The sequence below is a fragment of the Pteropus alecto genome, unplaced genomic scaffold (genome assembly GCF_000325575.1).
Source record: "Pteropus alecto unplaced genomic scaffold, ASM32557v1 scaffold92, whole genome shotgun sequence".
Classification (NCBI taxonomy): Eukaryota; Metazoa; Chordata; class Mammalia; order Chiroptera; family Pteropodidae; genus Pteropus; species Pteropus alecto.
Window position 1 is genome coordinate 9,121,691 of NW_006432447.1, and position 23,729 is coordinate 9,145,419.

The 23,729-nt window shown below is 38.0% G+C and overlaps 2 protein-coding genes across 12 annotated transcripts in view; one reads left to right on the plus strand and one right to left on the minus strand.

The window, feature by feature from the left end:
- NEK11 (NIMA related kinase 11) overlaps nt 1–1,566 on the minus strand; it is a 202,726-nt gene extending 201,160 nt beyond the window's left edge. For 6 of the 7 annotated variants that reach the window (XM_015585785.2, XM_015585783.2, XM_025043575.1 and 3 more), the window contains exon 1: nt 1,381–1,516. Coding sequence is in view for 1 of the 7 variants with exons in the window: in XM_015585784.2 (XP_015441270.1) it covers nt 1,381–1,541 (161 nt within the window). In the remaining 6 variants the exon portion in view is untranslated. Of the gene's footprint in view, nt 1–1,380 lie in introns of all 7 variants that reach the window. The other variant, XM_015585784.2, reaches the window with a different exon arrangement.
- A 166-nt stretch (nt 1,567–1,732) lies between these two features.
- On the plus strand, nt 1,733–15,914 carry ASTE1 (asteroid homolog 1). 5 transcript variants are annotated; one of them, XM_006907290.3, is made up of 6 exons: nt 1,733–1,875; nt 2,770–2,901; nt 3,027–4,352; nt 9,543–9,753; nt 11,635–11,830; nt 13,417–15,914. In XM_006907290.3, exons 3-6 carry the CDS (start codon nt 3,048–3,050, stop codon nt 13,745–13,747), a joined length of 2,043 nt encoding a protein of 680 aa, XP_006907352.2. In that variant the 5' UTR covers nt 1,733–1,875; nt 2,770–2,901; nt 3,027–3,047; the 3' UTR covers nt 13,748–15,914. The 5 variants fall into 5 exon arrangements, with proteins under 5 accessions (XP_006907352.2, XP_015441265.1, XP_015441264.1 ...); XM_015585779.2 differs by having other exon boundaries at nt 1,749–1,875; nt 2,801–2,901; XM_015585778.2 differs by having other exon boundaries at nt 1,751–1,879.
- The last annotated feature ends 7,815 nt before the right edge of the window (nt 15,915–23,729 follow it).

Genomic DNA, 23,729 nt, shown 5'->3' on the forward strand with positions numbered 1-23,729 from the left:
AAGAGAGAGAGAGAGAGAAGGAAGGAAGGAAGGAAGGAAGGAAGGAAGGAAGGAAGGAAGGAAGGAAGGAAGGAAGGAAGGAAGGAAGGAAAGAAAGAAAGAAGGAAGAAAAAGAGAGAGAGAAAGGGAGGGAGGGATGGAGACAAGAAAGGGAAAGAAACCAAATATGTGCTCATGACAACAGTAAAACAATAGAGCATTGGGTTGGATCTTCAGCACTGAGGCTCGTACCTCAAAATCCCTGAATATAAAATTATGTGGGATTATCAAGATCACAGAAAATATTAGTGAAATCTACTGCTGAAGAAACAATTGGAGAACAGGCCTCCAAATGTATCTTTTGTGTGCTTCCTTTCTGCTGGCAAAAAAAGAAAAAAAAATGTGATGGTTTCTGGCCAAATCAAGCTAAGAAAAATGTATGGACTCACAGTCTTTTCAACTGAAAAGGACCCCCTCAATCACTGTAATTCTCCTTATTTCAGAGATGAGATAAAGGTCCTTGTTTAGCAAAGGAGAGAATAATTGGACTTCTGAGACTTCTAGCCCAACCTCACGGATTCAGCCGAGCTGCCTCCTTCTCAGTCCACCTTTAGGCCATGGATTCCATTAGTCTCCTCTGTGCAACCATAGAGCTACCTGGTTGCTTGGGAATGTATCACACTGTCTAGATTCTAGACCTATATGTGCACTTGTCAAGGTACCCTTGCCCCACTTCAAAGGGTTGTGAATGAACTTGGGCGCCTGGAACACACCTTTATTTTTGTATCCTCAGTCCCTGGCATACAGTAGGTGTTCAATAAACTTTGTTAAGGCAGATAAGCTTCTGGCAGACCAACTTCTGTCCAAAGGGGAACAAGGTGTGTATGGTAGGGGAGGGGAGGGAAGATTTACAAAGTTGGATGGGAACTGAGAGAAAGGTGAAAAATTAACGCCCTATGCAAACTGACCCTTGGAGGTAAAGATAATTTGGCTACGGGCAAAAGGCAACGCATGGGAGTGTTTTTCACAGGTTGAAGACAAGTAGTTCTCTTCCGCTGTAATGATAAATGAGAGGAAGCAGATCTGACACCAGATTCTGCTAAAGTAGGAATTTAACCTTAAAGGTAAACCCTAACCTTAAGGTAAAACGAACAATTCTTTGCCTCAACTTTTATTTTTTAATTTGCATTTTCGCAAAGCGGGTAAATATATATCGAGGGGGCACTAACAACACTTATTCTCCGGAGACTGGAGCAGATCCGGAAAGTAAGGAGTCTAGGTAAGGGAGGAGGTCGTTGAAGTGCAAGTAGAGAAGTGTGGACCCCGACCGGGGCAGCCTGAAACCATTGCCTTCCCCGGTGCGGGGAAGCCCACGCGCCGGGAGATGCGCCTTTCGCATACCTTTCGAGGTGGAGGGCGGAGGAGCGGCGGCGCCAGGGTATGCCCAGAGTCCGGCCCGTAAGCGGGACGTACGGTGGGCAGGCCTCCAGGACCCTCCGAGTTCCAGGACCACCCCGGCCACGGCTGTTGGGCAATGTTGCCAGGGAAACAACGCGGGGCATGCTGGGAATTCTGGCGCGGCGGCCCAGAGCCTGTCACTGGGGGCGGAAGCGTGCCTGGACTCAAGTGGGCGGGGAAAAAGAGAGCAGGCCGAGCGGGCCTAGCATCCGTAAGCTGACAGCAGCCATTTTGGAGCGTATTTCCCAGCCGTCCCAGCCTTAGAGACCTCGCGCCGGACCGCTTGCGCCCCTGAGTACTCTGCCGATACTGGCTTCACTGAACCGGGCTTCTCAGTGACGTCATACCCGAAGACTTCCGGTTCCCACTCTTGGGGTTGGACTCGCAGGTGCCGGGGCTTCCGGCTTCCAGTACTCGCTTGGCTCCTGGGAGGACAGAGTAGGTGGGCTCTGTTCTTCGTCCGGGTGGTGGATTGTGAGTTCCCAGGGTGTCGCGGCGTACGACGGCCTGTGTTGGAGGACTTGTATCAAACCTTTTGTGCGCCTGCCAACTCTCCAGCACGCTATCTGTTGAAAAACTACTCTATGCAAGGTCCTGTAATTTAGGATAAGTTGTCACGGTCTCTGCTGGCATAACTTTACAAGACAGACTTCTAAAGAAATAAGTACTGTACAGGATAAGGTGCTGAGATACGGCCAAGACTAGGCGCAAAATGCAAAAGGTTGCCCAAAAATTCTGTAATCAAGATAAATTTTAATGCAGTATCCTTAAAAATCGGAATGAATGCAAAAACAAAAAACAAAATCCATGCTTGACATAATCTCACGATTTTGTGACAGTACCATGCTGAGCCATATTGGAGTCTGAGACCAAAGGAAAAACTAGTAATACTGATCCTGTGACTTAAGGTAGCCAGATATTGAAGGATATTGTCGGTAACTGGGCAAGATACGCAAAGACAAGATGAGAAGGGCCTCTGAGGTTAGAGAGTTAGGTCTTCGAGGCATGAAACCTTTCCTTACTTAGAATTATGCCAATTAAGATGGGCCCACAAGCTAAGGCCTGAAAGAAGTTCCCAGACTCTGATTGTCAAAAAAGAAAAACTAGATCCATATCATTTGCCCTACACACTTTAGTTAACTGAAGCCCAATGCTTTCTGATTTATTAATTATGAGATTGAGGATATAATTTTTATGGCTTAGGACTTTTTACTTTGACTCCACAAAATAAATATTCTGTTATAAGATGGCGAATATTAACTTTAAATTTCAAAGTCAACGGAAGTTCTGTACTATTGTGTCAGTAATGGACTTAAACTGATTTTCCTTTAGAATTATCAGCAGCCTTCATTTGTATCCAAAGGTCCAACTCCATGAAACCATTGAACTATATCCTGTAACACACAGAGAAAGCAGGAGAGAATGAAAAAGCACTCAGCTAATTGGCATTGCCTAAGGATCTAGGTAAGAATTGAGACACTGACCCCTAATATGTTGTAAAGAGCTCTTCTTAACATTTGCTATTGATTTAATGGTGCCCCAGACAGTGACTTGGTCCCCTATATTCAAGTGTGTTCTATTTTAAACAGGCAGTTCTTCAGACAGTCATCATGGGTATCCGAGGACTAATGAGTTTTGTGGAAGATCATAGTAATGAATTCTTCACTGATTTGAAGTTGCGAGACACAAGAATTATCATTGATGGCTATGCTCTTTTCCACCGGCTCTGCTTCAACTCAAACTTGGAGCTTCGGTATGGAGGGGACTATGATTCCTTTGCAGATGTTGTACAAAAATTCTTTGAATCACTGTTTTCTTGTAACATATGTCCATATGTCGTATTAGATGGTGGATGTGACATTTCAGATAAAAAGCTTACAACTTTAAAGGATCGAGCTAGGGAGAAGATCCAGATGGCGCATTCTCTTTCTGTTGGTGGTGGTGGGTATGTGTGTCCCTTACTCATCCGGGAAGTGTTCATACAGGTTTTGATCAAGCTGCGGGTACGTTTTGTTCAGTGCTTTTCAGAAGCAGATCGGGACATTATGACACTGGCTAATCATTGGAATTGCCCCGTGTTATCGTCGGATAGTGACTTTTGCATTTTTGACCTAAAAACTGGGTTTTGCCCACTGAATAGCTTTCAGTGGAGAAACATGAACACTATTAAGGGCACAAAAGACTACTATATCCCTACCAAATGCTTTTCCCTTGATGCACTCTGCCGTTACTTCAGCAATATGAATAAAGCTCTACTACCTCTCTTTGCGGTACTATGCGGAAATGACCATATTAACCTGCCCATCATGGAGACATTCTTAAGTAAAGTACGTCTGTCTTTTGGAGCTGCCAGTTCTAAGGGAAGGAGACACCACCGAGTTCTGGGACTTCTGAATTGGTTGTCTCATTTTGCTGACCCCACTGAAGCACTAAATAATGTTCTGAAATATCTTCCCCAAAAGGATCGAGAAAATATTAAGGAACTTCTCTGCTGTTCCATGGAAGAATACCAGCAGTCCCAGGTGAAGCTGCAGGATTTCTTCCAGTGTGGTACTTATGTCTGTCTGGATGCCTTGAATCTGGGTTTACCGGAATGGATCCTAGTGGCTTTGGCCAAAGGCCAGCTCTCTCCTTTCATCAGTGATGCTTTGGTGCTTAGACGGACATTTCTTCACACACAAGTGGAAAACATGCAGCAGCCAAATGCTCACAGAATAGCTTTGCCCATCCGGCAAATCATCTATGGGCTTCTTTTGAATGTTTCTCCACATCTGGAAAACATGTCCTGGAGTGCATTGTCTGCTCAGCCTCTAGCTTTCAGCGAAGTGGAAAGGATTAATAAAAATATCAAAACATCAATTGTCGAGGCAGTAGAACTGCCCAAGGATCCTTTCAACTTAAGCAAGTTGACTGAGGTAAGTTTGTAATACTAATGTAGTTTTTGTAAATCACTTTACAAGTTACACAGTGTTTTCATGTATATTATCTCTCAATATAATAAACTGAGGTTGGCAGCCATATTGCCCCAGTTTCATAGCTGAGAAAACTAGGTAACTATGTGATACCTCAGCTAGGGAGTATCAATGCTAGGGCTCTCACCTAGATCTTTTAGCTCTATATCTGCCATTTCCACTGTACTTCAGTAGTCTGTGTTACCTCTGTAGTTATTACTGCTACTGTGTTGATCCCAGCTATCAACAGCATGGGGTTATGTGGCTGAAGATAAGAAATTTGAGCTACCAAAAAAAAGTGTGCCCAAAGGCATTGATCATAGGCATAACATTCTTAAGTACTCAGACTGCATCAAATTTCAATTAACAAGATTAATACTGATGCTTGGGTCTAATTTTTTCATTTTTATTGACTAGGACCTTTTTAAAAGGCTTTTAATTTATGGTGTCGTGACGATTTGCTTGGTTTGGTACTGAAAACATGATTCTTAGCCTAAGTCAGTGTTGTTTAAACCTGAGTAACACTCAAACCAATTCCCTTTTCAAGGTAAAAAAAATTATCATGGATCCCAGTGTTTACTGTTTTTTTGTATTAAATTACAAATTGATATGAAACTGCTTATGCTAATATAACTAAATTTACAAATTAAATGCAGATAAACTTACAATACCAATTGAAATGCCCTTTGGGAGTTTTCTTAAATCCAACTCTTCAGACTCAGAGACTCTCATAGGCCACTCTTGGTGCCAGTCTACTCGAGGGAGGACAGCAGCCGTAGCTTTCCACCAGTTAGAATCAGGCTTGCCTTTAATCTGGGAGACATTGCAGCAGTCTACTCCATTGATTCTCCACTGAAGGTGATTTCACATCTCCCAAGGGGGGAATTTGGCACTGTCTGGAAACACTTTTGACTGTCACTACCTAGAGGTTGGGATGGGGTCGGTGTTGGGCAGGGGGAGGCTGGGAGTTGCTACTGCCATCTAGTGGGGAGAGGTCAAGGATGCTGCTAAATAAATATCTTACAATGCACAGGACAGTTCTCTACAACAAAGAATGATCCAGCCCAGAATGTCAGTAGTGCCAGTTCCTGGTCTATACAGCTGACCTCAGGAACTAGCCTCTTTAGCCTTTCCATTAGTGACAGCTCAGGCAGGAGGAAACAGGATTCACATCAGGCAGGTACAAAAGCTTCCTTGGTAATGGGGAATGATTGCTAATGGGAACAGGGTTCCTTTTGGGTAGTGAAAAATGTACTGGAATTAGTGATGGTTGCACAGCTCATAAATATACTAAAACCACTTTAAAAGGATGAATCTTATGGCATGTGAATTATATCTCAAGGAAAGAAAAGTCTCACTGGCCTCCTTCCCTACTGGATCCAGTCTCTCTCGTAACAGTTCCATAGACATAGCTTCCAAAGTTGCTGCAAGGGACATGCCTAATTACAAGTCACTGCACTTAGGGAAGCCTCAGGATATGGTGTCTCCATCTGGTTGTTTTATAATTCAAGTTCATTTATAGTTCAGGTTTAGATGCAGTTTTACAAGAGTCATTTTTATTATGTTAAGTAACACAGCTGACTAACTTTTATCATGTTTCAAGGGTAATAGAACTAGAAAGTTGAGCATAGGAACAATTCCAAACAGAAGGATTAAAACTTTACCCACACTAATAAAAATTGAAATTAACAACATTCTAAAGGGTGATGTTTTTGCCGAAATTACATTTCTACTCACAACAAAACGGTGCCGTGTTGGAGGGGTTTTTAGAACTTTTTTTATGGCTTGAGAAATAATTGATGTACAATGAAGTGGCCATATTTAAAGTGTGCACTTTTGAGTTTCAATCTGTTTACATTCGTGAATTCATCCTGCAATTAATGTTTCCATCACCCCTAAAGGTTTCTTCTTGCCTCTTTGCAATTCATCCCTCCCTGCATATGTACATATAGCAAAGTGCACAGATAATTAAACAACTTGATGAATTTTCCACCAACTCAACACTTCCATGTAAAGGGCACCCAGATGAAGACTCATTATCAGCACCCCAGTAGCTTTCCCTAGTGTCTGGTTCCAGTAACACCCACCCCCTCACCCAGCCCCTGTAATCACTATTCCAACCTCTAACATTGAATAGTTTTGTTTTTATACTTTATAAAAATGGGATCATACAATATGAATTCTTTTCATCTGATTTATTTTATTCAACTTGATGTTTGTGAGATTCATTTATATCACTGAGTAGTTGCAGATCATTCCGTGTTGCTGTATATTATTACACTGTAGGACAAGCACATTTTTCCATTTTATAGATGATGGTAATAGGAGTTCACAGTTCGGACTATTACAATGTTATGAACATTCTAGTGCACCTCATTTAGTGAAAATATGAATTTGCTATATAACTCGGAGTAGAATTGCTGGGTCATAGAATACACATATGTTCAGCTTAGACAATGTATGCCAAATGGTCTTGTAAAGTGGTTTTACCAATAAATATTCCTACCAGCGGCTTATGAGAGTTCCTCTTGCTTTACACCCTTGCTGATACTTGGTATCTTCTAGTCTTAAAAAACTTTCGCTATTCTGATGGTTGTGTAGTGGCATCATTTTAGCCTATTTAGTGAGTATTAATTTGCTTTTCTCTGATGATTTATTTGAGCACCTTTTCAAGTGTTCATTGGCCATTCGGATTTTCTCTTATGTAAGTAAGTTTCTGTTCAAAGTGTTTTGCCCATTTTCCTGTTGTTTTTTTCATATATGTCTTTTGTCAGATAACATGTATTGTCAATTGCCTCTCTCAATCTGTGGATTGTCTTTTCACTCTAATATGTTTTGATAAACAAGTTGTTTTTGTTTTTGTTTTGCTTTTCACATTTAGATCTACAATCTATCTGGAATTGTTTCTACATAGCATGACATAGGGATCAGGGCATTTTTTCCCTCCATATGAAAATCCAGTTGAGTCAATGAGTGTAGCATGCTGATTATACTCCTTGCTAAGTAGAAATGACAAGTGTTCTCATCACTTACTTGTATTCAGAGTAGGGTGAAATTTTAGTTCACCTTCTGCACAGTGATCATCATTTGGTTTTCTCTTGGCATAAGCTAATCAATTCTGTATTTAGCTCAATGTGGTTAGCTGTAATTAGCCCATAATTCTAGAACAGTATCAGGTACAAATGTGATTCCAGAGACAAATGTAGGTACAAGTATAGAAAGTTTGTGATAGTTAGTATCTATTCATTTTGTTTTTAACACGATGTGAATAATACTTTGTCTGCTTTGTGCCAGCTGTTGTAATAGAAATGTTATACAATCTCTCATTTCATTCCTATAGTGACCTCATAGGTTAGGCTTTCCATTTTGGATTTTAATGGCCGTGGACAGAGCACCACTCAAGTTAACCAGCAAGAGGTTAATCCTAAGGAGAGATAGAAGTAGATCATTCTTGGGGAGGCAGCGCCAAGACCATTCTCTTTTTGGGGACTTCTGCCTCTGTGTGGCAGCTTCTTTTGAAGGTTTATGCTTTCCCTCTCCCTGAAGGGAAGGGAAAGGAGTTGTCACATGGGATAAAACCTAACCAGATTTAAGGGCTATGAGTAGTTTGTTTCCCTTTTGGAAGAGGCTAAGGACTAGGGGGTTCCATCAAACATTTTGTGTAACACCTTATAATGCCAATTTCACAGATGATTAGACTAGAAAAGCTCAGAAACTTGACCAAGGCTGTAGTTAATGAGGGACAAAATGTCTCTGAAGTCAAACTCAGACTCTGCTTTGTTCATAAGTTGTAACTTGCCTAGAGAATTCAATAATTTAAGAATTATATGTAGTAAAGAATTCATGAATTTTTTAAGCCTTTACTTGGTGCGATTTTCAACCAGTTTAGATGATAAAAAGTAGTTACTTTAAGTAGTTAATGCTACTTCCCTGTAGGGGTAATTGATTATACTGTAAAGCACTTTTGAGTGCTAATTTTAAAATTTTTACCACAGTATTATTAAAACCAGTTCTTATAAATCATTGTATTTAATGTTCTCATGCACTAATGATGAAACTGTTCTGTCAGTTATGAAGTGTTTTTACTTCAGGTTAACATCTTATTCTCAGCTGTCAACACACTTACTGCAAACTAGGTGTTTGGTGCTGAGAAATGTGTCAGACTGTCTCATCCTTTCAAATAATAAAGAAATCCTTTTCTGGCTGTGTGCATATACTAGGAATATAACTATTGTTTTCTCTTAAAGTTTGATTGTAAAGTCTCCCTGAAGGTGCCCTTTTAATAGTCCTAATTTCCCTATTTGTAAAAGTATATAACCTGTAAGATCCATTATGGTTCTTAAGATTCGTTAATGTAAAATTAGTTCAACAAGGAACCCAAAGCCCTCATAGCTGTTTACTTCCTTGTATTTGAAGTGCACTCTCTAAAAATAAGTGCATGTGTTGTGTTATTGCAAGTACAATGCAGGTAGTCCTTAAATATGCCTATCTGCTTTGAATATACCTCATCTACAAGTAGCCATGCTGAGACAATCTCCCTGTGTGGGAGAACATAAAGACAATAAAACATTCAACTGGGTAGGGACATGAGACAGGACCCAAACAAATAGAAGGCTATATGATAACACCTCAAAGGTTCATGTAATCTAAGTTTCTCCTGGAGGTGATCATAATAGCATCATGGAGAAGGTAGGACCTAAATATTTACTAGCAAGTAAGGGTATGGTTAAGTATAGATTTTTCTCAAAGCAGAAGTTAAAATGCAGATTCCTGGGCACCCCTAGAATTTACTGAATCCAATTGGGTGGGGGGGGCGGGGGGGGCGGGTAGGAGGATGCTGAGAGTTGGATTTTTAACAATCTCCGTGACATGGGCACTGAAGATGCTCATCAACCTACATAGAAGACGGAATGACAAGAGCAAGGGCTGTGTAGCAGGAGTAGAGATACATTTATTTAGTCAATCTTATTTACTAAGCACCTCATTAATGTTCTGAATGCTTTGAATGTGGCTTGTTCCCACCCTCCGCCCCTCCCCACCCCCCAGGAAGATAAACTGACACAGCAGTTTCATTTTCATTAAAGTCTCTTCATACTAGGGGGGAAAAAGTCATTCTTCAAAGTAACTTGGACGATGTTTGGTGTGTATTTTCAGCTCTCCTTGGCTAGTCGGCAATTACTTCTGCTAGAAACGCTGAAGGTGAAACAGACCATCCTGGACCCAGTCCCTACTCTGTTGAAATTGCCCATTGCTGTCAGTTGCTACTGGTTGCAGCACACAGGGGCCAAGGCAAAGCTACATCATCTACAAGCCTTACTGCTGGGGATGCTGATGGGGCCATTGCATGCCATAATCAACAGCCCTGGTAAGTATATGGAAATTCCAGTATATTTTTGCATGTTACTTACATGTAATCAAAAGTTTAAACAAAAAAACATTCTTGGATTATCTACTCCTATCAGTTTTATAAGATTCTTGGATTATTTACTCAGTTATATCAGAAATTTTGCATGTTACTTACATATAATTGAAAGTTTAAACAAAAAGCATTCTTGGATTATCTACTCCTATCAGTTATATCAGAACTTAGAAACAGAGGCACCAATATCTCATTCATTGGTAAATATTTTTGAGCACTTCCATGTGCCAAGCTCAGTGCTGGAGAGTTTGACTTCAAGGGCACAACAGTGAAAATGTACTAATAAAGCCTAATGACACCTGCTCTATGGCACCTAACTAAAGCTTTAGCCCATTATGAAGTGTGACTGTGTGATATCCCAGTTGCATTTTACAGTCCACATATTTTATCCCTGTCAATACAGCAGCATCATCACTAGAAACATTTAAAATTTCCCACTGGTGAAATTTCAAATACCTGCAACCACAATAAACATGCATGCTTGTGCTGATTTTTTACTTTCCTTTTCCTTTACTGTAAGTTCCAATTAGTACATAAGTCGTGATGGTAGAAATAGTAACTTCTCTATTGGAGAAATACACTGAGGCAATTTCATCTGCATTTAAATATCAGATGAAATAAATATTGATGCACTGGAGCACTTCAATTCTCTAATGAATTATTCTCTTTGAAAGATTATCAATACCATAACACTTTAAGTATATATGTCTAATAGTTAACACACTCAAGAAAAGTACTAACATGTAGCTACTAGCCACATTTCAAGTGCTCAGTAGCCACCTATGGCTAGAAAACAAGTGCAGATACAAAACATTTCCATCACTGAATAAAGTTCTACTCTGGAGTTTACTTTTAAAAAAGTTAAATGAAAGAATGAACAAGTATGACTCCGAGACACCCTAGGTGTCAGAGTGAGTAGCTGTCAGAAGGGACCGATGTTATATGACAGCCAACTTAATGCAAAATAAGTTAAAGCTCATTACTGCTTAAGATACAAGTTTAGGGTATTTCCTCCTACCGAATAATAAATATAGTTTAAGAAAATTCTCAAAGCACAAGCCTATTACGTTTTTACCTGAGTCCAACAGAAGGGGCATGTCAAGGGTCTGTTTCTTTTCTTTTAGGAATTGTGGACCCAGCACCCAGGCAGGCTCAGTGCCTTGCTGCTCGCTAATTGATAAAAGGTGGGCCTCCTTTTTATCACTTTCAAGTTGGTCTGGATGTCATTTTATGCACCCCTGCTCAAACAAACCTGCAGAAGCTTATAGCTGAACACACTCAGCATTCATTTCCCAAGGCTGTTGCTTGCCCCTTATCCTCTATGTGAAGAAGTTGATGATTTGCCACATTCTCTAGGAGTCATACTTTAGTTTTCCTTCCATAAAACAATAGTTAAAATGTGCTTTGAACATACAGGCTGTTTCTTTAAGTGCACTGTAACATGGGGGTCTCAATGAAAGGAAGTTTGGTGGAAGAAAAAAGAATGATATTGATAGTAATTCGTATTTTTCAGAGACAGATTTAGGGTTTGAGCAGTTTGATGCAAATGTGTTTAGATCAGTGGAAGAGATACTATTTTACGGGTAAAAAATAACTTGGGGTTGAATAGTTAGGTTGTCATTAAAAAGGCATTTCAGTATAATATTTCAGTTTATACAGCAAGACTTTACAACGACATTAAAATAGTAAGGAGCCAGAAAAGAAAAGCATTTTGGTTATTTAAACTAATTATTTTCTTTATGGAATTTGAAGTTTTAGATATAAAGAAAATTAAAAGCTGATACAGTATAATTGGAAATACTGCCCTTGGGTTGTTTCTTTATCTAGATACGGAAGGTATGCGGAAAGATGGTGCTAAGATGCTGTATGCAGAGTTCCAAAGAATGAAGGAGCAGACGCGGCCGGGCGCAAGACTGGATTTAGACACGGCTCACATCTTCTGTCAGTGGCAGTGCTGTCTGCAGATGGGGATGTATCTCAATCAGCTGCTGTCCTCTCCTCTCCCAGAGCCAGACCTAACTCGGTAAGCACCACGGAAAACTAGTTCAGATGGCTGCATACAGAAGTAAATACTTTTATTTACATTTAAAGCAAGTTATTTTTAAAAATTCATCTGAAGATAATTGGTCTTGCAGCTAAAGAACTGAAACAGGAAGAATATTAAGTTATTGCCATACTCCCAAAGAAAGTTTCTATGATTAGATAAAATTACCCTCCACTTCCAGGCACTCTAGTCCTATTACCCTTTTGTATTTCTGTAATTGCATTTCTTACTACTTGGCATACTGTTCACTTATTCTTTCAAGTATTTATTAAATGCCTACTCTGCAACAGTGAAGTGAAAAAAAAATTTAAAAAAAAATTTCTGCTGTCATGGAGCTTTTATTCTAGTAAGATGACTATTAGATGCTTAAGTGAACTTTATGTAGGATTTTTGTTTTGTCAGGCCAGTATGAAGAAGGGAGAGGCAGGCTGTATGCCAGTTAGTGATTACAATGTTTGATTATGGAGTTTAAGGTGGTTAAGAAAGAAATGAAAGCAGTCGGGTGTAGGCCAGTGAGAAAGTGGTAGGATCAAAGCATTGGACATCCTGGTGATTGTCCATCCAGGAGGTATTAGAGGGAGGAAGATAAAAGGAAACTAGTTAGGAAGTAAAATTGAAATTGTATATATACTTTGTCTCTTCCCACTTGAATATGAACTCTATGAGGGCAGGGACCTGTCTATTTAATGTACTATTGTAGACCCAGTGCTCAAATACTTGTTGAATAAATGAATGATATATGGAGGCATACAAAATATCCTGGTGTGTTTCAAGGTGAAAAACTTCCTAGGATAATAGTGTTAATACATCTCTAGGCCTTAAATGTGAGCTAACCCTAGAACTTTCTACCAAATAAGATTAATTGGCCTTTGGCCTACGGATTCTTTATTTCTTGCTTTTAATAATTTAGGCCATTCTTGACTGGATCCTCTCTAGTTACCAGAAATCTCTTAAAAAAAAAAAAAAAAACAGGAAAAACAAGTCCAAATAGTTTTCTTAATGGTGATTTCAGTAGGATTGTTATTGCATCTCAGCATTCCCAAGGTTTTATAAGTGATGATTTTACACTGATTAAATGATGGTTCTACATCAGTTGCTAAGTCACCAGTTAATCAACTCTGGCAGTTAGTTATATATTAAAATCATGGCTTCCCATTACACTTATCTTTTATTTCTGAAGTAGGTTTTTAGTTCAAGTGAATGAATGACCTTGCAAATGATGCCGTTAAATACTCTCATATTTCAACAGACTGCCTGTTTGGTTTATCAAAGGCTTTTTTTAATTCCTTTTCTTTTGAAGTGTTAAGAGGCCTGCTCAACTTTGGGCTAGTTACAGAACCAGCAGTCATCCATCATTTAATTTGCTGAAAAAATATCGCCAGCCAAGAAGTAATCTTTGTAATAACAGCTCAGTTCCTTCCTTCAAGGAACAGATTATTCTTCAGTAATTTTAATAAATAGAACTCTCAATGTTTAGATACATTTGTTGAAGCCATGTTAATGGTGGTTGTCCCAGTTCACTGAACCTATGCTTTACCACCACCCTTCTCTCTCCCACTGAACAGTCTGTATAGTGGAAGCCTGATGCATGGACTATGCCGACACCTTCTAACATCAACCTCTGTAGAAAGTCTCCTGAGCATGTGTCCTGAGGCAAAGCAACTTTATGAGCATCTGTTTAGTGCCACGAAGTCCTGTGCCCCTGCTGAATTATTCCTATCAAAGAGTAAATCAAATTCCAAAAAAAGAAGGCAAAAGAAACAAGGTTCCAGCCGGTCAAAGAACAGAGTGGGAACCCTCTCAGATGCTAGATGTTGGTATGAGTTAAGCAATCGGTTTGGGCTATTAATGGTTGAAAACATGGAGGAACATACTGAGGCCTCAGAGCTTGAATAAACTCAGTCTACAACCAGATGTATAATTCTTCCTTAAAATTTTTGTTACCTCCCTTAAAATGATTAACTTTTTTCTTTGGAACTAACCTGTTAGGGGTTAAACACTGCAGTAGGTAATCTTTGAATTCAAAGATATTTTGTATTCTGCTTTTAATAAATACACCCTGATTTAAGAAACTTCGGTATTCCTTACACACACTTGAAAGCATACTTGTACTTCTCATGTTCCATTGCAGTAAGTTACTTATAATAGTCTATAACCTTTAAATTGCAGCAAATCAGCCAGCCATGTTTTCATACCTCAATTATTTCCTATAAGCAGAAGCTGGGTTATCATTTCCAAAAAAATTTTTTTACAACTGTTTCCTCTTCATTCTCTATTATGAAAGGTCTGGGCCTTGGAAGATGGCAGTTAGGATGCCAGACAGAAAACTATTTATCTTTAGGTACTTAGTAAATGAGACCATGGCAGGGTTGATGAGCACTTTAGTTATATTCCAAGTTTTAAAGCAGAAATTAAAACTCTAATGGCCCCAACAAAATGAGAAACAGCATCCTGAGCTGCTAGATCAGAGAAGGAAACAACAAGAAATTAAAATATTAGAGATATATGTAGTAATACCAGAATTTAGGCCACTTCTTATACTGCAGGTTTTGACCTATTAATGGGATATGAAATTAATGAGTCATAACCAGCATATTAAATGGAAAATATCAGATATGCATATCATATATTAGATGGTTGTGCAAAATGGAATTCTTACTATGGATTGCAGTCAAAAGACTTTGAAAGAAACTGCTCTGGAACACACTAGAGGCAGCTAAAATTACAAATACCAACAGAATTGTGAAAAGTGCTGGCCAGTTCCAAATAAAGAACTTGAAAATAACAAGTGGAATGAATACATTTGGGCAAGATCTGAAAGTATATTTCTGAACCTCATTTGTATTCCTACAGATTTTTTTAATTAAATTTATTAGGGTGACATTGGTTAAGAAATAGAAGTTTCAAGTGTTCAATTCAATTAATACATCATCTGTATATTGCACTGTGTGTTCTTCCTTTCTTCTCTACTCACTGGTAGTAATGACCCTAAGTATGGTTTTAAGCTGCTATTTTGAACAGGCCTATGTTCAGTTCCTAAAATCTGGTAAATAAATTTCTCCACTTTCTTCGTAGTACCACACTCTTAGAGAAGGAGTAAGCCCAGCATCAGCCAGTTACACACACAGCACCCAAGTGTTGACTGGCTCTGGCCACTTACAAAAAGCAAAAATACAATCTCATTTGCTCCTAAAGTTTTCAACCCTAAAGACTGACTTGTTTCAAATAAAAGTTCTTGAAATAAGGAATTGTTTAAGACAGAGTGCATGGGGCTCCTTAGTAAGGATGTTTTTAATATCTCTAAAGAAATGGTTATTCTCAGAAAAATCAAGAACAGAGCAGTCGCGTGCATCTATTTTTTGAGAAGCTATGTATTTTTCCAGCAAATAGAGGATCTAATGTGGACTATAAGCACATTAAGACCTTGTTATATCAAAAATCTCTTTTCCTTGATTCCTGGAGTTGGGGGTCAATATGGAAATTATACCAAAATAAGTGTCCTATTTCCTGGTTCATCACTGCTTTTTTAAGCCATTAACCTTGCATGGAAAGCTATTCATTCCCACTTCTACTCTGACAAATAACTGGTTTGACAGGCACTAAACTGAAGAGTGTATGGGCTACAGAGTTTAAAGTCAGTTGAATTATATCAATCATCTTCCTTTTTCACTAAGTTTTTTAAACATAGGGGCCCGCTGAATAGACTACAAAATCAGGTTCCCTTCTCTAGCCATCGCTATTCAATAAGGGCCATTCACTTGAAATTACGCAGCCTTGCAGTAAAGAAGTTAAAAACATTTACTCTCTGTGAAAGGTACAAGAGGCAAAGGAAGCACCTGTGTTGAAGCAGAATCTTATAATGTCCCATATTCCATTTGTAAAATGTTTCCTATGTTTTCCATGAAGTCTTTAGGTTTTGCTCTTTCTGAGTTCTAGCTAATGAAATCTCACCTGAGGCTTTGGAAATGTGTGTCTCCCATAAGTAGTTTTTAAGTAACAAAAGTAACTCTGGATTGCTAAAATGAATTAATTTTAAAAATAAAGTTGGAGAAAAACACTAATATAACCGTGTGCTGTGTTTAGCTGTGTTAAGTATAATTTAAAGTTTAAATTAAACTTTATTTTTACAAGCCCTTTTTGAAATACCTGAACCTAGAAAGTTTATATATATATATATATATATATATATTCTATAAATATAAACTCTAAAGGCCTTTCATGAAAATTGACCATGAGAAAAAAATTATTTTAGAAGAGAAAGATCTCTATAACTACAAAGTTCTTAAAATTCTTTTTTTCTCCTTTGTGAATAAATGGATCAAAGATTATGCCCCAGTTACTCTATCTGTATAATGGCGATCAGAACAGTTCAAATTGTCTAAGGATAAAATGACATGTACTTTTAAGTTATATAGCACAGTGGCTGGCAGTAAAAACATGCAATAAATGATAGCCATTGTTATTACATCCACAGATGAAAACCAAAAGCAAAGCCAGGGATCTGGGAAGTAAGAGAGTGCTAAGCAGAAAGGTCAAGGCACCATGAGACCAATAATTACCAGACCTAATGGCAGAAATTTTGCAGAGGCAAAGGAGGTCAGCACTATCAAATAAATGGCTATGAGGTGAGAAGAACAAGAACGTGAGACTACTAACTCAACTTCAGCCACACTATTAGGCTAAAGCCACACTGGGAAGAGTGGTGAAGTGCCAAGAAATTGTAAATAGGCAGCCAAGTTTAACTTCATAAAATGAAAAAAGCAGAAAATGTATTTGTTGTGCCTTTCCTGCCCTTTTTTTCTTATCAAGAAATTTTCTGTAGTGTTTTTAAACCCAATTTGAAAGAGCCCTTGACATGTTTAAAGATAGGAAAACATTAAGAGATCTTACCACTTCCTGGAAATCTCCTGCAACTGCTAAAGTTATATGCTGGCCCTACCTAATAACCCTAAAGAGGCCAAATCCAGTTTTTCCCCTTTGTGAGGTTTCCAGAGTCCACTGGCATCTATCTGGCTGTCTGGCACAGCAAAAACCCAGAACAGCACCTGGAAAGCAGTCACCTCCAAGACCAGGAGAAATCACTTCCATAAAAGGACAAACTCTCACTAGTACCTGACTCTAAACATGGTAGCCTTAGTACCTTTAGTGAGATGAATGTGGGGTACTTGGTATTTATCTCATGTCTTTCATTGATGCATTTCAGTCAAGACAACTAAAAATGATTCTGCACCTCGTACCAATTTCAAATTAAATACTATTTATTTGGGACATACGTATTAAAAAGATTTCTCCCTACTTTCAGCAACAACTGCCTGAGCCATACAGGAAAGTAGCTTTGGCATTTCTTTCCAAGTATGAATAATGCTATAATTCAAGCCCACCCAGCTGTAAAAATTCTAAGATGAGAACCTCATGCTGAGGAAAGACGTTTCAAAATTCAGAGGCATGACTGCACCAGGTAATATACAAGTCTGTTAAAATGGGAATGAGATTACACATGGAAAAGGGTTTCCAGATAGTTTCAACTGGATTCAGTTTTCAAAGAGAGAAATCGACTTTCACATGAACATGTTGCAGTGCACAAGCCATAATTTTAATTCCTAACTAGTCTTGATGACATTTTAGATACTTGGTTAAAATAGTTAACTCTTTCTCTCAAAGTTTATGTATTTATGTGTCTATGTACGTACATATGTATGTACGTACATAGACACATACATATACATGTATACATATATATTTTAAGAATCTTTTCTCATTACCACTTTGGAGACACTTGGAGATTTCTATGTACAATGTAACCTATTGTGATCAGAATCAAGGAACACCTAGGAATGTTTTTGCAAAAACCTTAAAAATAAATAAGCTAATCAGAATTATCGATATTGGATTTTTGATAATTTAGAAGACTGAATCATTTGACTGTGAAAAAAATTATGCCATCATGTGAGCTAGCAGACAAGATTAGGAAAACTTCAGGTGTGTTTTTACGTATAGTTAGTAAAACTAAGGTGCTGGTTTTTGAAGAACTGACGTGTCTGTCTAAACATTACTGTCCCCATATATGTATTCCTCTATCTGGTTCACATTATGGGGAAATAAATCAAAAGATGTTGGCAGGAAAAACAGTAAGTCAACTTTTCACAGTGTCTCTACTTTTCACTTGCTATCATGGATACAAAGTAACTATATTTCATGATTGGGGGGTGTTATGTGGATTAATCTACCTATTAACAGGTGAACCTGCACTGATGTGGAAACTTTTTGAGTAAACACATAGTAACATTACTCTGATAAAAAGGGGGTTTGTAAAATGTACCAATGAGAACAATTGCTAAAATTACTATTTAATACAGCATTTTTATACCTTCATTAAAATACTGGCAGGAACCCTGTTTTTCTATTCAGCTATCATACGTTTGTGTAGGATGGGGTGTAGCTGGAAAGTGGAGATGTTAAGTTAGACATACCTTTTTGATATCTAAGGGGAAATGTCCACTGGGCAGCTGGATATATGTCTGGAGTCCAGGTTAAAGTCTTTGGGTACTGAGACTATGAAATATTTTCCTAATCTACTCCTCTACTTACAAATCTCTTTAGTGAGTATGTTGTATTATAATCAGAGAAATGTTTGTAATAGTTGAAGCTTCTAGGTAGGATGGCATCAAGAGAGCAAGCTTCTGATGTTACTTTATCTTGCCCCCTGAAACTATGGAAAACAGGTAAAAATGGTGAGTGGGGGGGCCTTTAGGACTGAAATCTGAGAATCGTGGCATCCACAAACCCAAGTTTCCAATCACAAAATACTGTACCCCTTCAAGCTCCTATATTTATCCAAATTGTTTTTTAAAGACAAACTAAAGAAACCGACCCTATGATGATGATCATAATCCATTTTGTGAAGCAGTAAATCAGAGAGCCAAGAGTGGACTATAAGAGGAATTCACTAAGAAATACCTTTACCTTAGAAATATGATAAATACTAGGCAAATATGTTTTGGTTTAGAATGTTGTTCTCGGAAAATGTTCATTAAGACTGGGCTGATAGGATATTTTGGTTTATCCTATTACTAAACTTTGTCTTTACTAAGCAAGAAAATATAATTTAGCCTACTCAAATTAAACCTGGTTCTGTGTTTGTGTTAGGAGGAAACAACCAATGAGAAGAAAGTCCCCACTTCTCCTGTACATCCAGGAGAGGTTAGGTAGACCAGAGAGGAGCAAAACCTAAGATAAAAGCTTAGGTGAGTGCTATGTGTGTGTGTGATGAGGAGCCCAACTCAGATGGAACAATAACAGATCAGAACAACAGATCAGAACAACACTCCACCCATTATAGGAACAAGGAGACTTGGTGATGAGGTGGGACTAATAACAGCTGGCATGTCCTCCCTATTGATGATGTTCTGAGAACAGACTGGGACTCTGAGACTTCCTCTATACAAGAGCACTGGTGGAGACTCAGAGGAGTCACTGATACCAAATCTGGTGTCAAGTGCATCCATCCTAGAGAGAACTTCCTGTTGGGAAATTGGAAGGGAGAGAAAAATGATGCCACTTCCTTTCTGGTCCACTGAATGCAATGCACAGCCCTATTTTCCTCTTTTCAAATATATAAGTAGGCAATCTATTCTGAAAAAGCCAGAAAGTAAATTAGTTTAGGTTTAGTGGGCTATATGGTCTTTGTAGCAACTACTCACCTCAACTACTGTAGCATGAAAATAGTGATAAACAATATGTAAACGAATGCACATACCTGTGTTCCAATAAAACTTTATTTATAAATTCGGCAGCAGACAGAATTGGCCTGCAGGCCATAGTTTGTCAACCCCAAAGCTAAATCAGTAGCCCCATATGGATGAGTTAGGGAAGTATTAAAATAGTTTCTCTAACTTGTAACATCTCTAAGCTAATTCACGGGCCACCAAACTTGTTCCAAGTAGAAAGGTACTTGAAAGGAACATGAAAACATACTCATTTATAACTCCCCACAATTGATCTAATAATGCTTAAATTTAAAGTCTGTCATATCTTTCTTATCAAGCATACATTTTCTATAATCACCTATTTGGTTGGGGCATGCTATATATTGCTCCAAAGATAATATTTTCTAAGACTCACATAACAAGTTCTTTCACATTATGCTTTTAAGATGCAAACTTGATGAAAAAGGCATTACGTTTTTTTTTTATTACCATAGATGGCACCAAATGGTCATTTTTCAACTAATGAGCACTTTTGTATACTTATAGGGAAGGCCTCAATAGAAAATTGCTTTTAATAGAGCTGAGTGGATTGGTATTTAAAAAACAAAACTGTATTTAAAAGCATATTTTGTTTGAGGTTTAAAAGCTGGAAATACTCAGGACCCAAAAATGGACCTCTAGGCTCATGTAAAACAATTTCCCCAATTTCTAGCACTGTGTGCTTAATAAACCTGTGAGATGTGGTTTCTACTCAAGAGAGTTGCTAAGTAGAACAATTTTGTATTGCTCAAGAAATAATGGTAATGGGGCAACACTGATTTAGACATAAAAGGCAGTTCTGCCAGGCCTAACAGCCATTGCGGGCCACCTCAGAAACGTGGGCCTTTGCCAGGATATTTGTCAATTTGGGTAGACATGAGCAAAACAGGATAGGAATGGCAAAGTCAGGTGTGTACAGTGATCTGCACATGAAATTGTCTACTTGGAGCAGCTGTACAAACACAGGCAGCTACACTCATGTGTACACAGGAACACTGACACGTTTAGACTAGAAAAGAATTTATAAGGATCAAAACTAATGGCTCAAATATTGTTCACTTCCTCCCTAAAGTTCATCACTTAAATGTATTTTAAATGAAAATGATATCAAATTTCTGTCTAGATTTATTGATGAAGTAGTGGCTTGGACTTAACATTTTTAATGCTTTCTAAAAAAATAAAATCCCACAATTTTACTCCCAAACTTATGGCTGCATTTACTCTTACTAGTATTCACAAGAAACTGTACTACACATGCACACACACATCTTTAGAGCAATCTGGAAAGACCATCCTGGTTGTCTCTCTTCGGCTAGTCTTTGAAGAGCAGTTAAAAATTCTGATTCTCAAAATTAAGGCAGAGCAAAAAGGATTTCAAGTTGAAGGGATACTGTCCAAAAAGACTAGCAAGTGGATTGTGTTGGAACATTGTATGGAATATAGGCTAGAAAGAATTACAAATAAAATAGAAAAGAAAAAAAAAAAAATCAACATCATTTTCTACTCTCCTGCCATAAATTACTTGTTTGGAGAGTGTAGCTATTTTCCAATGCTAAATGCTATTCACTTATTAGGTTTCCAGCCATAGTAAACTTCAGTCTAAGCTATGAAGTTCTTTGCTATACGTATTCTCTTATCTTTTAAGAGAGTGTCTTCTGCAAACATCAAAAATGTGCTACCAATAATTACCAGTGTTGTTTTCTACTCAGTAACCTTAATAAGATTCACCTAAAAGCTCTGTAACAAGAGGCTGAAATGTTCTTACCTTTTTTCCCTGAATTTTGAATTTATATAACTGTTTGTTAATTAAGCAATAACACTACAAAGAAACTACTTTCAAAAAATACCTTATTCAATCAAAACTGAGTTTACATTCATTTATTGCTTTATTTTTAGTAAAAAAAAAAATGTGTGCAACATGAAATTATTTTCCAACTACATTATAGTCAGCAATGGCTTTAATTTATTCTGTGCTAGAGACCTCATCTAACATGTCCTTTAGGAAATCTCAAGGACACCACATATTTCACATTTCAAATTGACCTGTTTCCCACTAAAGGCTGCTCCGCTTTGGTAATTCTCCCAATAGCTCTACTATCCAAGCCAGAGAACCAGAAAGTAGCGTAACTTGCACATTTTCTTTTTCTCCTGTCCAACCATGTCAATGCTACCTCAAAGAAAATAGATATTCTATGCCTTTCTCTCCATACTGACTGCCACAGCTCAATCAGTCCCTCTACCCCTTTAGACTCTAAAATTTTCTAATCAGTCTCGCTGTTTTGTTTTTACAATGCACCTTCTGTGCTTCCTTCAGCATGTTACAAAACAAAAATCCAAATTCAGATCACACTCTTGAAATCCTCCTAGCATGTTACAAGTTTTCACTTTTACCACTAGCCTCCTGTCTATCTGTCCAACTCCTCATGTTACATGCTTCCTGCCTTTACAGCCCCAAACTCCTTAAGGTGTTCACCTATTCCATCTAGCCCCTACTAACACCTCTGCAGAGGCTGTGCCATTTGGCTGCAACGTTCCGCTGCTTCTTGGCTGGAGACTCCCGGCTTAAGGCTTCATTCAGATGCTGCTAGTTCTGGGAAATTTCTTTAACAACGTCCAGTGAAGTCACTTCTCTCCTTTGGTTACTGTAGCATTGGGGACAGCATTTACCACTGTATTTGGATGTATTTCACTCTGGTCTCCAGAGTTAAGACTGAGGACTTCCCAAAGGCAAGATACTGTCCTTATAAATCTAAACCTACAATATTTGCAGACTACTATATCTACATTAATATCAAGCGTTATCAATTTTTAACAATAATCAACTATAAAAACCAAAATCCCAAATAAGGTCATCCAACAAGAGTCAACAGTCATTCATACTAAGTGCTAACTGAACTCAAGAAAGCTTAATTATTAGGATGGTGTCTATCCAGTCACATACCAGTTGGATTAATATTTATCCACATCATGTTTTAGTATGCAAATCAGCTACTAAGATTGTAGCTTAGTCTAAAAAGGCATTTCAAAGATTTCTAAATGCCAATGTCAAGGTAAACTGCCAGTAAAATGTGTGCTGGATTCATTTTAATGTTAAGTGTATTTTTAAAATAAATGTGTGAAGACTACCACCTTTCATGAAAACAGCTTGGTAACAGTTATACCCCTGCTCACGAGCTCCTGAAGGGCAGGGGTGCCATCTCCCTTTTATTCCTAGTACACTCCAACTACTAAGTAAAAGCTGAAATGACTGTTCATCCAAGTTTTTGGGTGAGTCATATGTGAAATTAAAATACGCATGAACTGCCAGACAACAAAGGCAAAAAGCAAGGTTAAGTTAATTAAGGTTCTTAGATATTTACTGCCACCAATTCATTTCACTAAGAAACTATTCTGAGGATGGCCAATACTCATTTTACTTATGTCCTATATGAAAGAGATCAAAACTTAGTGATTTCAGAAAGTCTACCAGTGTAAAAGTTGTACTTTGCATAGGTATGAAAGGTTAAAAAAAAAAAAAAAAAGTTTTTATCTTTGTGAGTGTAGCCACAGCTTAAATAAAAAGCCTGTATCCTGATGGGGGAAGTTTTTAGGTTGCCTGGTTTCACCTTGTTTCATTTCAGCGTCATGAAATGCCCAGGAAGAAAGTGAGAGAACATGCTAAACCTTGTTTCTTTGCAGCTAGTTGTTTTGATCATTTGAGTACTGTCTACCTAACTGGTGAATTATTTCAAGTTCCTTTCTTTTCTTCTCTAATGTTCACTTTGGGGACAAATAATTTAATGCAGTAGTCTAACAGAGAAAATCAAGTTAAGTTGGTATTGTTAAGGACTCTAGCAAGTCCTAGATCTAGAAAATGGTTAAAAATTAAAAATTTAGATAATAGAGCATTTTAAATTATTCATGCTAATTTGGATAATATACTATCAAAGATATATATATATATACATATACATTCTAATTTGTTGTTATACTATGGAAAATTCAAACCTGTATGTAGTATATCTGTACCGTACACTTCATTTTGACATACTGTGAGTACTGCCTAATTTCTGTTATCTTCAACATCCATATGATTTTAATGTTAACAATCCCAACTGGAAAGTCATTAATTTCTGAAATGAAATTTTTGTTGC